This window comes from Myotis yumanensis, unplaced genomic scaffold (assembly GCF_028538775.1).
Source record: "Myotis yumanensis isolate MYYU_CA2020_CCGP unplaced genomic scaffold, mMyoYum1.0.hap1 SCAF_9, whole genome shotgun sequence".
Lineage (NCBI taxonomy): Eukaryota > Metazoa > Chordata > Mammalia > Chiroptera > Vespertilionidae > Myotis > Myotis yumanensis.
In genome coordinates, this window is record NW_027223760.1 from 78018758 (window position 1) to 78032053 (window position 13296).

The 13296-nt window shown below is 39.5% G+C and overlaps 1 protein-coding gene across 3 annotated transcripts in view; it reads left to right on the forward strand.

Annotated features, from left to right (window-relative positions):
* BBS9 (Bardet-Biedl syndrome 9) overlaps window positions 1-13296 on the forward strand; it is a 332853-nt gene that overhangs the window by 80376 nt on the left and 239181 nt on the right. For all 3 annotated transcript variants that reach the window (XM_070425210.1, XM_070425211.1, XM_070425212.1), the window contains exons 7-9: window positions 7312-7396; window positions 8042-8225; window positions 8868-8997. In XM_070425210.1, the coding sequence (XP_070281311.1) occupies window positions 7312-7396; window positions 8042-8225; window positions 8868-8997 (399 nt within the window). The remainder of the gene's footprint in view (window positions 1-7311; window positions 7397-8041; window positions 8226-8867; window positions 8998-13296) is intronic.

Consider the following 13296-nt stretch of genomic DNA (forward strand, 5'->3'; position numbering starts at 1 on the left):
AGGGGATGGAACCTGCAACCCAGGCACGTGCCCTTGACGGGGAATTGAACCCATGATCCTTTGGTTTGTGGGCTGGTGCTCTACCACTGAGCCTCACCGGCCAGGGCTGGAGACTGTGTATTTTTGTTGTTGTTGGAAAGGGGAATGGGGAAAAGAAAGAAATCCATGCTGGGAAAAGAAATAGATTTGGAGACTTACAGTATCTTCCATCACTTTTTTTATCTTACTGACGGCAACAGTTAGAACTTTAAATGTCCAAGCAACACTTCATTATAGCTTTTCGGTATTATTTTTGGCCGCCCATTTCCCCAAGGCAGGAAGAAAATATAAATTAATCAGACAACACCTGTACATTTTGTCTTCAAGTTTCAATATTATGTACATAGCAAAGCAATGCAGTTTTTCCTTCCTAAGTGGCTTTTGTGAATTATTGTCAAGGCATCTAGGATTCAAAACTCTGAAAAAAGGCAAATGCTTGTGACTAAACAGAAGTTAACTGATGCAGGTAGTGCATTATTATGTCACATTCCTTCTGTAACTCCTATGGCTCTTGTCCAAAGGAGATGAATGAGTTGTGACATTGCTACTGTTAATAAATAAAATATTAGAGTTATCTTGAAAGGCTGAGAAAAATATCTGTATAATACATTCAAGCCTGTCATAACGTAAGCAGTATTGAGGAGATCTGCTTTTCAGCTTTCCACCCAGTTGTGTGTCTCAACTCTTGCCAAGGAGCGATACTGGCGGTGCCACACAGGGGTCACCACACGGAGACTCGAAGGCTCCCTGACTTACTCTTTGAAACATGTGCATAGGGATTAATTTGGTAATAACTCCAGGAGTCGCTGGATGAGGGAGCAAGGCGTAGGTTTCCTTAATGTGTAAATGTAACCCCACAGGAGCTCACGCTGTTTTAAGTGTGGTGATTCAGTCTATTAAATTCATCTGCATCTAGGGCTAAAAAATGCACATGTTTTATGTGGGTCTTTTATAATGATACAAATGCATGGGATATGGGATTATTGTGAAATGATGACAATCAAGAGGGTTTATGCCATTAAGTAGTATGTTGTATTTCTACATGCTTTCAAGTTTAATAGATAAAATTAAATGATAATCATGGGTGCAATTTAGGATGGGAGAAAGCATGAAAACGGAGGTTCTTTTGAGATTTCACTAAATATCTTTGTAATCAGTTAACAGAATGCCATCGGTTAGTATAAAAAGCGTCATTTTCATTTTCCCCCCTGAGTTTAATTTCAAACTTTAACAAGAATGAAAAAAATAAATCATCAAGGTTGAGAAAATAGGAGTGATGAGAAAACATGGTAGATGTTTAAGAAACAATTTCACTTATAAGAATTAACTAAGAATTTTGATAAAATGTTTCCTACAAGAAAGTGTGTAGGACAATTGTTTTAAATTGTAGGGGGGAAAATTGAAAACAACCTAAGTGATCAGAGTAGAAGATCAGATAATTAAACGTCCATATATCATTTCCATTTTTGCTCCTGATGTTGATTATTTTAAAACAAGCTCAGTTATGTTCTTTGAGGAAGTAGGGAAGGCCGTGTGTCTCTGACTTCAGTGTGCATAGACTCACCTGGGAACCCTGTCATAAAATGCACGTTTGCAGATTCCCAGTCCCCAACACTCTAGATTTTGATTTAGTAGTTTTGGGAAAAGTCCCAGGAATTGTCATTGCAGACACACACTCCAGGTTGGATTCTAATTCAGGGACACACATTGAGCATTGGTTTTCTTTTTTGAAGTGAGAGAATTGTTTGCCTTTTTTGGAGAGAGTAGCTTAGGTACCACTATTCTTTTGGCCATATTTATCAAAACATTGAATCATTTTTATTTTTAAAAATATTTTCATTGATTTTAGAGAGGAAGAGAAAACGAGAGATAGAAACATCAATGATGACAGAGATCATTGATCGGCTGCCTCCTGCATGCCCCACACTGGGGATCGAGCCCACAACCCAGGCATGTGCCCTGACCAGCAATTGAACCATGACCTCCTGGTTCATGGGTCGACACTCAACTGTTGAGCCACGCCGACTGGCTGAATCATTTTTAATTCTCTTTTTCTTTCCTTTCTTATCAGAGTCATTCAGTCAGTAAATCCTGACCTTTCTATCTTTTTTTCCTTTTCTTCAGCCATTGTGGTCCCATTGGCATTGAGGCTTTTATCTTTTCCCCTTGGATTTATGATTTTCTTACCTCTAGATTTCAGGGTCCTTATAGCTATCTTTTAAAACCACCTCTTTAAGCCAGAATTTGTTGTTTCTTATTAAAAAAATCCAAATTTTCTTATATTGAAATTTAGTGCTCTTTATCATCCAGTCCTATTTTACCTCTATTATGTTGACTTTCAGATTTGGAAGGGACTTTTAAAGGTAACTCATCCAACTATCCTCCTTTTTTACCTCCTAGATATATTTTTGCCTGAAACACTGATTTTTGCACAGTATCATATATTGCCTTCCTGTATTGTGCTGAGATGTTCCAGGGGATGTCTTGCATTATCAGGTTCCTGAGAGCAGACTGTGTCTTAAATATCTGCTCACTGATGGAATAATTCGGTTTATTGGTTCATTCATTCATTGATTCATTCAGAAAACATTTTTCAAGAGGCTTCTATGTGCCACACACTGTGCAAAGTACAGGAAATGCAAAGTCAAATAAGACCTGTCTCCTGTCCTCAAGCTGTAAGCACGTGGGGGAGGTAGCAAATCAATGGGCTGTTTCAGTCCACAGTGATACAGGCTATGGCGGAACTGTGCACAGGATACGGAGGAGGCCTGCAGGTGGGACCTCAGCTGAGAATTGGATGTAGGGAGGCTCCCTGAAGAATGTCTTTGCCATATGTTACATCTTTCTCTCCTCTGTGCTCAACACTTCCCCTGCACCCTAAGAGTGGCTTGTGGTCCATTGTAAGAAGATAGTAGGCTTTAAAATATTTTAAAATATCTTTTTTGAATTTAATTGACAATATTGTGAAATGAAGATTGTGTTCTTCACCAGTCTTAGGCTCCTGTCAAATGAAAATATTTGGGGTTCTCCATATATGTCCAGGGCTTTTCTCTCTTGCTCATGCTGTACTCTGCCTGGAATGCTTTTCCTTCCTTCTTTGCATATGAAAATAATTTCTGGAAGCCTCCCTGCTCCCCTTCAGTTCTTCTGTGACCTGGCTCTCCAAGTCACATCTCCTCCTTCTCAATTTAGAATAGTTTTCCACTGCGTTCGCAAGTACTGTTTATGCTTTCACTGATACTACATATTTGCTTGTTTTTCTTCTTGACTGAGCCAAGTGATCTTTGATGGCAGGGATTTCTATCCTCTGAAGTGCCCAGCTTTGTACCCTGTTGAAAGTAGGTGTTTAAGAAGAACCTGATGAAGGAGTGAAAAGTTTGTAAGGAATGTTTCTATTTTGTCACTGGCTTCTTTTAATGAAAATGATTCCCTCTGGCACAATCAAGAGTGTTTTAGCTATAGTTGAAAAGGAACAGTGTAAGGCTCTGTACCCAGAGCTTTCCATTTCTAGTAGAGTTCCCCGAATTAAATATAAAGGTTTCAAAATCTCCTGTTATCCTTTGAGGTGCCAACTATGTTTCATTTGAAAATAAATGATTGTGGAGGGTTTACTTTTGTACTCTGTGACACCTCAATCCATATTTTAGCTCCTTGCCGCTGTTTTTACGATGTGTTACAGAAGAGCACTAAATTATGTGGTTGAGTTTGTCATTGGTGCTCCACAGGACCCATTAAGCACTTGTGGTTATTGGGCCAAAAAGCACCACCGTTCATCTGGACCTGCTGTATTTGTGATTACTGCCTCTCTGTTCTGAGAAACATGTATGATGCTCTTTCATGGAATCTTATTACATTGGGCCAAATTATTCTTCAGCAGTCTCAACAAGGGAATCTTTTAAAAAATATTTTATTGATTGATTGATTTCAGAGAGGAAGGGAGAGGGAGAAAGAGATAGGAACATCAATGATGAGAGAGAATCATTGATGGGCTGCCTTCTGCACGCCCCCCACTAGGGATCAAGCCGGCAACCTGGGCATGTGCCCTGACTGGGAATCGAACTGTGACCTCCTGGTTCATAGGTCAACACTCAACCATTGAGCCACACTAGCCAGGCTAGGACTCTTATTCTTTAGCTTCTATCACTGGACACTTGAATGGTAAGGGAAAAAAAATCCAAGTGTTCTCTTTATTTCAGAATTTCCAAGTCTGTTTAGAATTCTTTGGTTTTGGTTTACATTTCCATGTACATTATTGGTCACAGTTAAGAGTATAAGGAAGAACCATAAAATAGATGCTATTATAAGTTTGTCATCATCTAAATTTACTGTCAGTTACGTTTAGTAATAAAATTCTCTTCTGAGTCGTCTTCCAGGAAGAGAAATGACCTGGATTTGGAAATCAGGAGTCAATTTTGGCTGGGTCTTTGCCTGCTGTTTTGATGTTAATGAGGCCACTTTAGGGGCTCACTTATTCCTCAGATGAAATAATAACCCTTTGTAGTTATATAAGAAGCTTCAAACAGCTCCAAAGCTTTGGATTTTTGCAACCATCTCATTAATATCCATACCGTCCTCTGGTAGGTTGGTGTCTGCAGGAAATTAGCCACCTCTGTAATTAGCCGCCTAAGGTTAGAGCCATAGCAGGACCAGCTCTGGGCTCATGGCTATCACCGGTGCATACAGGTTCTGTTACCCTGAACCGGGAAGAGTAAAACAATGCGATTTAGAAGGTGGGATGTGAGGTCTGGTTCTTTGCACTTTGGAGAACACACAGACATTTGAAAGGCAGTCTCAGTTGGTATGGAGGCATTTGCTGCCGTTGCCTATGAGATTTTTTAGTCCAGTTTTACAAGCCTGAAATCGTTACCCTCCTACCTATTCTGTCTCCTTTCCCATGACTCAGTCCTCCCTGCCATGCATCTCTCCTACACTGTGGTAGCCTTTCATGTCTCTTTTACTGGTGTGTGCCTTTGTTTGTGCTGTTCGCTTTGCCATAACACCTTTACCTTTTTAAAAACACACACACATTTTTATTGATTTCAGAGAGGAAGGGAGAAGGAGAGAGAGAGAGAAACATCAATGATGACAGAGAATCATTGATTGGCTGTCCCCTGCACACCCCACACTGGGGATCGAGCCCACAACCTGGGCATGTGCCCTGACCTGGGCATGTACCGTGACCTCCTGGATCATAGGTCAGTGTTCAACCACTGAGCCACACAAGCCGGGAACACCTTTGCCTCTTTACCAGCACACTGAGTTTTCACTTATTCTTTAAAATGTAGCTTTCTCCTCCTAAACCAGTACCAAGAACATATATGTTCTTCCACTTTGATTTATGTTTCTGCTACCATGTTCCCTTGGTACTGCATGCATACCTTCCATTAGCACAGGTGTTGTAAGCTACATTTGTTTGTATATGAATCTCTACTACTTTGGGAGATCCTAATGAATATAGACCATGAGTATTTTTTCCATTGTCAATGCTTGTATCAGACCCCTGCTATATGTTTATTGAATGAATGAAATTCATACACATTAAGCTTTCGTATTAATTACAAGACTTGTCTTTATGAATGTCTTGCAAAATCTCACTTAATTCATAGTCATTCTGCCTCCAACTGAAATTGGAGGCTTTTTACAAATGAAATATTCCTGATTGAGTAAGATGGTTTTAAAGCTGGTATATGATATATGAACATCACTGTACATTTCAGTGCTAATGTAGATATCTCACATTGCCTTTATTCAGGTCCTGGATGTTCACACGATCAGACATCTTTCTCAATATGAGGTGTCTGAATATATTTTTTACTGATTTTCCTTTTAGTTATGGAAGAACAATGCAAGGAGTTCTGATTTGATAGGAGGGAAAAGAACCTATGAGCCTGAAGTTTCTTCATTTAGAGTGGGATTATTACTCTCATATACCACTAATTAATGGGAAACAAGCAAAATAAACTTTCTTGGCTAAATTAATCATTTTTAAAGTGAATGATATTTATAAATTATTATTATTTTAAATATATTTTTATTGATTTCAGAGAGGAAAGGAGAGGGAGAGAGAGAGAGAGAAACATCAATGATGACAGAGAATCATTGATTGGCTGTCCCCTGCACACCCCGCACTGGGGATCGAGCCCGCAACCCGGGCATGTGCCCTTGACTGGAATTGAACCCAGGATCCTTCAGTCCACAGGCCAACGTTCTATCCACTGAACCAAACCAGCTCGGGCCACAAATTATTTTAAAGAATTATTTGAGCTAAATGTTACTGCTTATAGAAAGTAATAATGCCCATTATTGAGAACTTATTACATATCAAATAAACTACTAGGTTATTGATCTATGTCCTTATATAAACCATTATCTGTCTACTAATAAATGAGCACCTAATATACACCAGATACTATACTAGACACTATGTTACTTTTCTTTTTAATCCTCTACCTTGGGATATTTTTTCCATTGATTTTATTTTTTTAAGAGAGAGTGAAGAGGAAGGGGGCAAAGAGCAACATCAATATGAGAGAGACACATCAATTGGTTGCCTCTTGAACATGCCCTAACTTGGGCTGGGGATCCAGCTTTCAATCGAAGTACATGCCCTTGACTGGGAATCAAACCTGTGACCCTTTGGTCCATGGGCCAATGCTCTAACCACTGAGAAAACTGACTAGGCTATATTACTTTTTAATTCTCTTAACAATGCCTGTGTCAGAGATTATCATTCCTATTTTATACATGGGGAAGATAAGACACAGAGTGTTTAACTTGCCAAAATTCACTTAACTACTAAGTGATTTAGCTGGGGCTTAGACTCAGTTCTTCTTGGTTCCATTGATTACATATTAATAATTTCTGCTGCATCTGGCTGCTCTCCATTATTGACATTTTTCTTCTGTTTGGCGTTTTGGTGCTAGATCTTTCTTGAATATTGTTATTTGTCACATAAAATTTTAATGGAAATGCTTTGATAGTTGACAGAGCTATATTTCCCATATTGAATTTTGGGACATATGGTTATAATTTCTCGACCATGACAGTTTTACATAGTCTTATGTCACAGTATAATGCAGTAAGAATTCAATCCTAAATTTTACAGTTTTTAAAACCAAGGTAAAAGTGGTTCATTAGGTTTATAGATTATGTGCTTTATTTACTTCTTTTTCTTGATCAGCTTTATTGAGGTTATGTGCTTTTAAAGTTTAAAATAATTTTTTACTTTTAAACTCTAAAGTCATTTTCAATTATTTCATATCTTTCAAACAGGTACCAAGTACTCGCTTTTGCAACAGATGCAGATAAAAGACAGGAGACTGAACAGCAAAAACTTGGTTCTGGAAAAAGACTTGTGGTAAGGCCATTTTTTTAAATATAAAAATTTCAGCAATGTTACATTTATTTTGTTATTGATTTATTTTTTATTTTTTTAAATTAAATTTTTTCTATTTTTCAATTACAGTTGACATTCAGTATTATTTTATATTAGTTCCAGGTGTACCGTGTAGTGGTTGGACATTTATATAATTTACAAAGTGATCCCCCGATACGTCTAGTGCCCTACATGGCTGGCACCATGCATGGTTACAGTATTATTGACTATATTCCCTTTGCTGAACTTTACATTCCTGTGACTGTTTTGTAACTACCAACTTGTAGTTTTAAGCCTTTCATCATTTCCATCCAGTCCCTCACCCCCATCTGGCAACCATCAGTATCTGAGTCTGTTTTGTTTGTTTCTTTATTTAATTCTTTAGATACCACATATAAGTGAAATCATACAATATTTGTCTTTCTCTGTCTGACTTATTTCACTTAGCATATTATCCTCTAGGTCCATCCATGTTGTCGCAAATGGTAAGATTTCTTTCTTTTTATGGCCGGGTGATATTCTATTGTATGTATCTACCACTTCTTCTTTATCCAGTAGTCTATGGATGGGTACTTAGGTTGTTTTTTTTTTTTTGCAACTAAATTGATCTTAGGTTTTCCTTTGCAGGTAGATTGGACTCTAAATATTGGAGAGCAAGCCCTTGATATATGTATTATGTCTTTCAATCAGTCAGCATCTTCTGTTTTTGTTCTTGGTGAAAGAAACTTTTTTTGCCTTAAGGATAATGGTCAGATTCAATTCATGAAGAAACTTGATTGTAGCCCAAGTTGTTTTCTCCCGTACTGCTCAGGTGTGTAGAGAGATTTTCTTTTATCTCTTCCATGTGTCAGGGCTGTGCTATTTACACCAGAAAAAGGCAAACTCACATGCATATGATCATCTAGGAAAATACTTTTAAACTGAACATGTAATGGAAATTTTAACTTTGAAAGTTTGAATAGAAGTTTGATATAAAGCACACATTTGGGTTGTCAGTCATTTTACTTTGTACAAAAGGATTGTAGAATTGGCCCCAGGCGTACATTACTGCTTTCCAAAATGAGGCTATTTACGATGATTCCAAGAGAACATCAGACTCCTCTATAAGCAGAATGGAGCATAGTGATGCCTAATAGAATGACTTTTCTGTAGTGAATGCCCAGAAAATCATTAGCTTCAATGTGTTAAATATTAATGAAACTCATGCTTTCTAGATGAAATGCAAAAATATTGGCTAGTATCTGGTTATAGTTTCCAAGTCTTTAATTTTTTTTCCTTTTAGATATTGGCAGCTTGAAGTTGGAAAATCATGTTTTATTACTTAAAAATCTTTACGTATTAACATCAAGATATTATAATTAGTTTGTAACATAAATCCCCTAAAAGGGATATAATATACTGTTGCTAATGACTGTCTCCTTTTTATCCTTAAAAAAAAATTTTCACCCTACAGTTTCTGAAGGAACAATAAATACTTTGATTGGAAACCACAGTAGCCTGTTGCATGTTTATCAGGACGTGACATTGAAGTGGGCCTCTCAGCTCCCCCACGTGCCTGTCGCAGTGAGAGTGGGCTCTTTACGGTAAGTGGTTTAATTTGACTTTTTAAAAAAAGAGAATCTTAGTCAAGGAATTATTCCAAAGTTTTATAAAACAATGGCAAGTGATTTTACTAAAAAATGAATTTTACTAAAAAAGTGACATTGTAGTGTGAGTGTCAACAATGGAAATATTTTAAAATATAAGTTTTATTGGAGAAGAAGGATATAAAAATTCTTAATTAGAACAATTAATCATTTTTATTTGGTATTTTAGTGACATATCCTTTGTAAATTAAAGAATTCAAGAAAATAGTTTGCCTGAGAGATTATTATTATTATTTTTAACCCTCACCAGAGGATATGTTTTTTTATTCATTTTAGAGAGAGAGGGGGAAGAGAAAGATATATATATATATATATATATAGAGAGAGAGAGAGAGAGAGAGAGAAAGAGAGAGATGTGAGAGAGAAACATCCATTGGTTGCCTCCCGTACTTGCCCCAACTGGGGATTGAACTCTCAACCTTTTGGTGTATGGGACAACGCTTCAATCAACTGAGCCACCCAGCCAGGGCTAGGCTAGATTATTATTAATAATTTCTTCAAGCATTTGATGGCTTTCATTTGGAGATCCCTTATTGTTAGACTGTGAGAATGTTATACTTTAAAACTTGTTTCAGACTATGTCCAATGGTGCAGAATCACTAATGATTGTGTTTAAGACAGTTTAGATTTTAAATAAGGCCACTTTGCATTTAAAGTGAAAGACAAAAATTTGTATTTGAACATTAAATTCACAAAATTTATGAAAAGTGAGAGAAAGGAGATACCTAAGTGTGTAATTTAAAAAAATTTTCAGTATAAAATGCAAGATCTCAGATTATGTTTGGGAAATGAAAATCTCGGTATATGTAGAGAAACACACTTTTTATAAACTGTCTTAGGTCCCCAAATCTACTCAGTTCTGCTTATTATATCATTTTATTGAACATTTAAAAACCATATGTAGAATTCATCAGTGACATCTACAGTATCTGATCAGTGTGACTAATCCCCCCAAATTAAGAGGTTGAATGCATCACATCATGACACTTTGGCCAACAACAATAGTCCCATAAGACTATAATGGAGTTGAAAAATTTGTGTAGTTTAGCGACATTGTAGCTGTCATAACATTTAATGCAACATAGGCCACATTGAGTGACTGACCTGGAAGGAAAATATGAAGGTGGAAAATCAGTGATGGTTATTGCTTGCCTGTCAGGCATGTCCATTCCGCCATAGTAACGATCTTGAAGAGTAAGAACAACATGACAGAAACTGTTAAAGGATCTGCTTCATTGAAGACAACAAGACTAACAAAAATTCAGGGAGGCTCTGTATTAGACAGAGAACCTTCTGATGACCAGACACAGACGTGTAGCCCTTTCAGCACCACGGTGATCATGGCCAAAGCAAAAAGATCGTTTGCGATGTTGAAAGAAAAGGCTGGACCTGATCACAGTGTCAAATTTAATGCTAGCTCTGGGTGGCTTAAACGATTCAAAAATCTTCATTCAAACTATGTATGGCATCAGATGGGTATTAGATTTATCAGGGGAATCACTTAGTAAGTTGTATAAGGTCTAATCACTGGATTGTGTACCTGAAGCTAATATATGTCAACTGGAATTGAAAAATAAAATATTGTTTTAAGTGAAAAATAAAAGTAAAAAAGGTTTGATAATTGAAAAAAATCATTATCTATATATATAAAAAGCCAGCGACTAGGACACTGTAATGACCGGAATGACTGGTCGCTATGATGCCCACTGTGGCCAGCAAACCACCCGATGGGGGGGTGGGGCTGGCCGGCCAACCTCCTGTGGCCCCTCCTCCCAGCCAGACCCATCCCAGATCAGCCCCCCTACCCTAATCAGGAGCAGGGCTGGCCCGCCAACTGCCTGCAGCCCCCCCCCTTGGCTGGCCCTGCCCCCAATGAGCCCCCACCACCCCGATTGGCCCATGGCCCCTCCCCCCAGCCAGCTCTGCTCCCAATCTCCCCCCTACTCCAATTAGGGGCAAGGCTAACTGGCCAACCTCCCACGGCCCCTCCCCTGGCCGCTGACCCCTGATTGGCCCCCCCAACCGTATTTGGGGGCAGGGCCCATCGGCCAATCGCCCACGGCCCCTCCCCCCAGCCGGCCTGGCCCTGATTGGCCCGATCGGGGCAGGCCAGCCGGCCAACCTCCTGCTGTCTCCTTCTCCTGACAGGCCCAGCCCTGATCCTCCCCGATTGGGCCTAGGCTGGCCAGACCCCACCCGTGCACGAATTCATGCACTGGGCCTCTAGGTCATTGCATAATGTGAACGTGAGTGGGAGTCTGCGAGTGCTGGGGTGAAAGCAACTGGAGAATTTTTGGAAACTCTCGATATGCTGATTGTGGAGGAAAATTACTTGCCAGAGCAAATATTTGATGTGGAGGAAACCTCCCTGTTCTGGAAAGGGATGCCTGAAAGGACTTTTATCTGCAAGGAGGCCACGTCATGCCAGGTTGTAAGGCTTTTAAGGACAGTGGGACAGTCTTGCTTGGGGGCAATGTTGCAGGCTACAAATTGAAACCCTTTGCCATTTGGCACAGTGAGATTCTCAGGGCCTTCAAACATATGAATAAACACCCCTCCTCCCAGATACTACAGGTGCCATAAGAAGTCATGGATGACGTAGCTCTTCTTCCAAGATGCCTTTTTGAGTTGCTTTGCCAGTGAAATTGAGAAGTGATGTTTGATAATGCTCCTGGATATCCTCTTTTTTTTTTGTTGATTTTCATCCCAATATCAAAATAATGTTACTCTCTCCAAACATCACCTCTTTGATCCAACCAATAAATCAAAGAGTTATATCAGCTTTTAAGGCCTACTACCTGGGGACTACCTTTGCCCAGGCTATTGCTACAACTGAGGAAGATGCTGATGCAATTCTGGAAGGATTACAACATCCATGCCTGCATCAAGAACCTTGCGTGGGTGTGGGATGATGTCACCAAGAAGCATATGAATAGCTTCTGGTAGGAGACACTCAAGAGGCTCGTCCATGACTGCAAAAGATTTGCCAAGGATGAGGAAGTTGCAAAAATCAACAAGGCTGTGGTTGAGATGGCAAATGACTTTAAACTGGGTGTGGATGAGAATAGCATTGGGGAGCTCCTTGATGTGGTTCCTGAGGAATTAACTAATGAGGCGTTGTTGGAACTGGAATGAGGAAGAGACAAAAAAGGAACTACAGGAGAAGAAAAGGAGATCCTTCAAGAAAATTCACAGTGAAGGTTTTAACAGAAGTTATTGCAGACCTCACCAAGCTCCTTAAAAAGTTTAAAAACATGGGGCCAACACCAGAAGGTTTGCATTAATAGGGAGGAATGTTTGTGGTGCTTACAAGCAAATCTATGATGAGAAAAAGCAGCAAATTAAGCAAACCACCATGCACATATTCTGAAAAGACTGACACCTCAAGAGCCTCAGGAAAGGATGGCACCATGTGAGTTATTGCCCCTGCAGACCTTCCAGAGTGACAAGTTGTGGAGTGGAAGACAGTGATGTTAATGATCTGGACCCTGTGTAGGCTTAGGCTAGTGTGAGTATTTGTGTCTTAGTTTTTATTTTTTCTATTTTCTACTTTTATTGATTTCAGAGAGGAAGGGAGAAGGAGAGAGAGATAGAAACATCAATGATGAGAGAGAATCATTGATTGGCTGCCTCCCACATGCCCCCTACAGGGGATCCAGCCTGCAACCTGGGCATGTGCCCTGACCAGGAAATCCAACTGTGACCTCCTGGTTCATAAGTTGATGCTCAACCACTGAGCCACACCAGCTGGGCAAGGCTTCTGTCTTTCTGGGCAGTACAGGCTTGTAGCCTCAGAACAATAGGCTGGACTATGCAGCCTCGGTGAGTAGTGGGCTATACCATCTATGTTTGGGTAGGTGCACTGTACTGTATTCCCACAATGACGAAATTGCCCAGTGACTCCGAATGTATTCCTGTCGTTGAGCGATACATGACTGTATTATTATTGAAGCTCAATTAAGGGCATTCATATGTTGCACTAACAGTTCATCTGAAATCTGAATATTGAAAAAATGGAAACTTAAGAAAACAATGAATATTTTAAAAGAAGTTGCTTTCTCATCTATATAATAAAAGCCTAAGCGACCATTAAGGTGGAACGACCAGAACGACCAGTCGCTATGATGTGCACTGACCACCAGGGGGGCAGACACTCAATGCAGGAGCTGCCCCCTGGTGGGAGCGCCGCTTAGCCAGAAGCCCGGCTCACAGCTGGCGAGCACAGCAGTGGTGGTG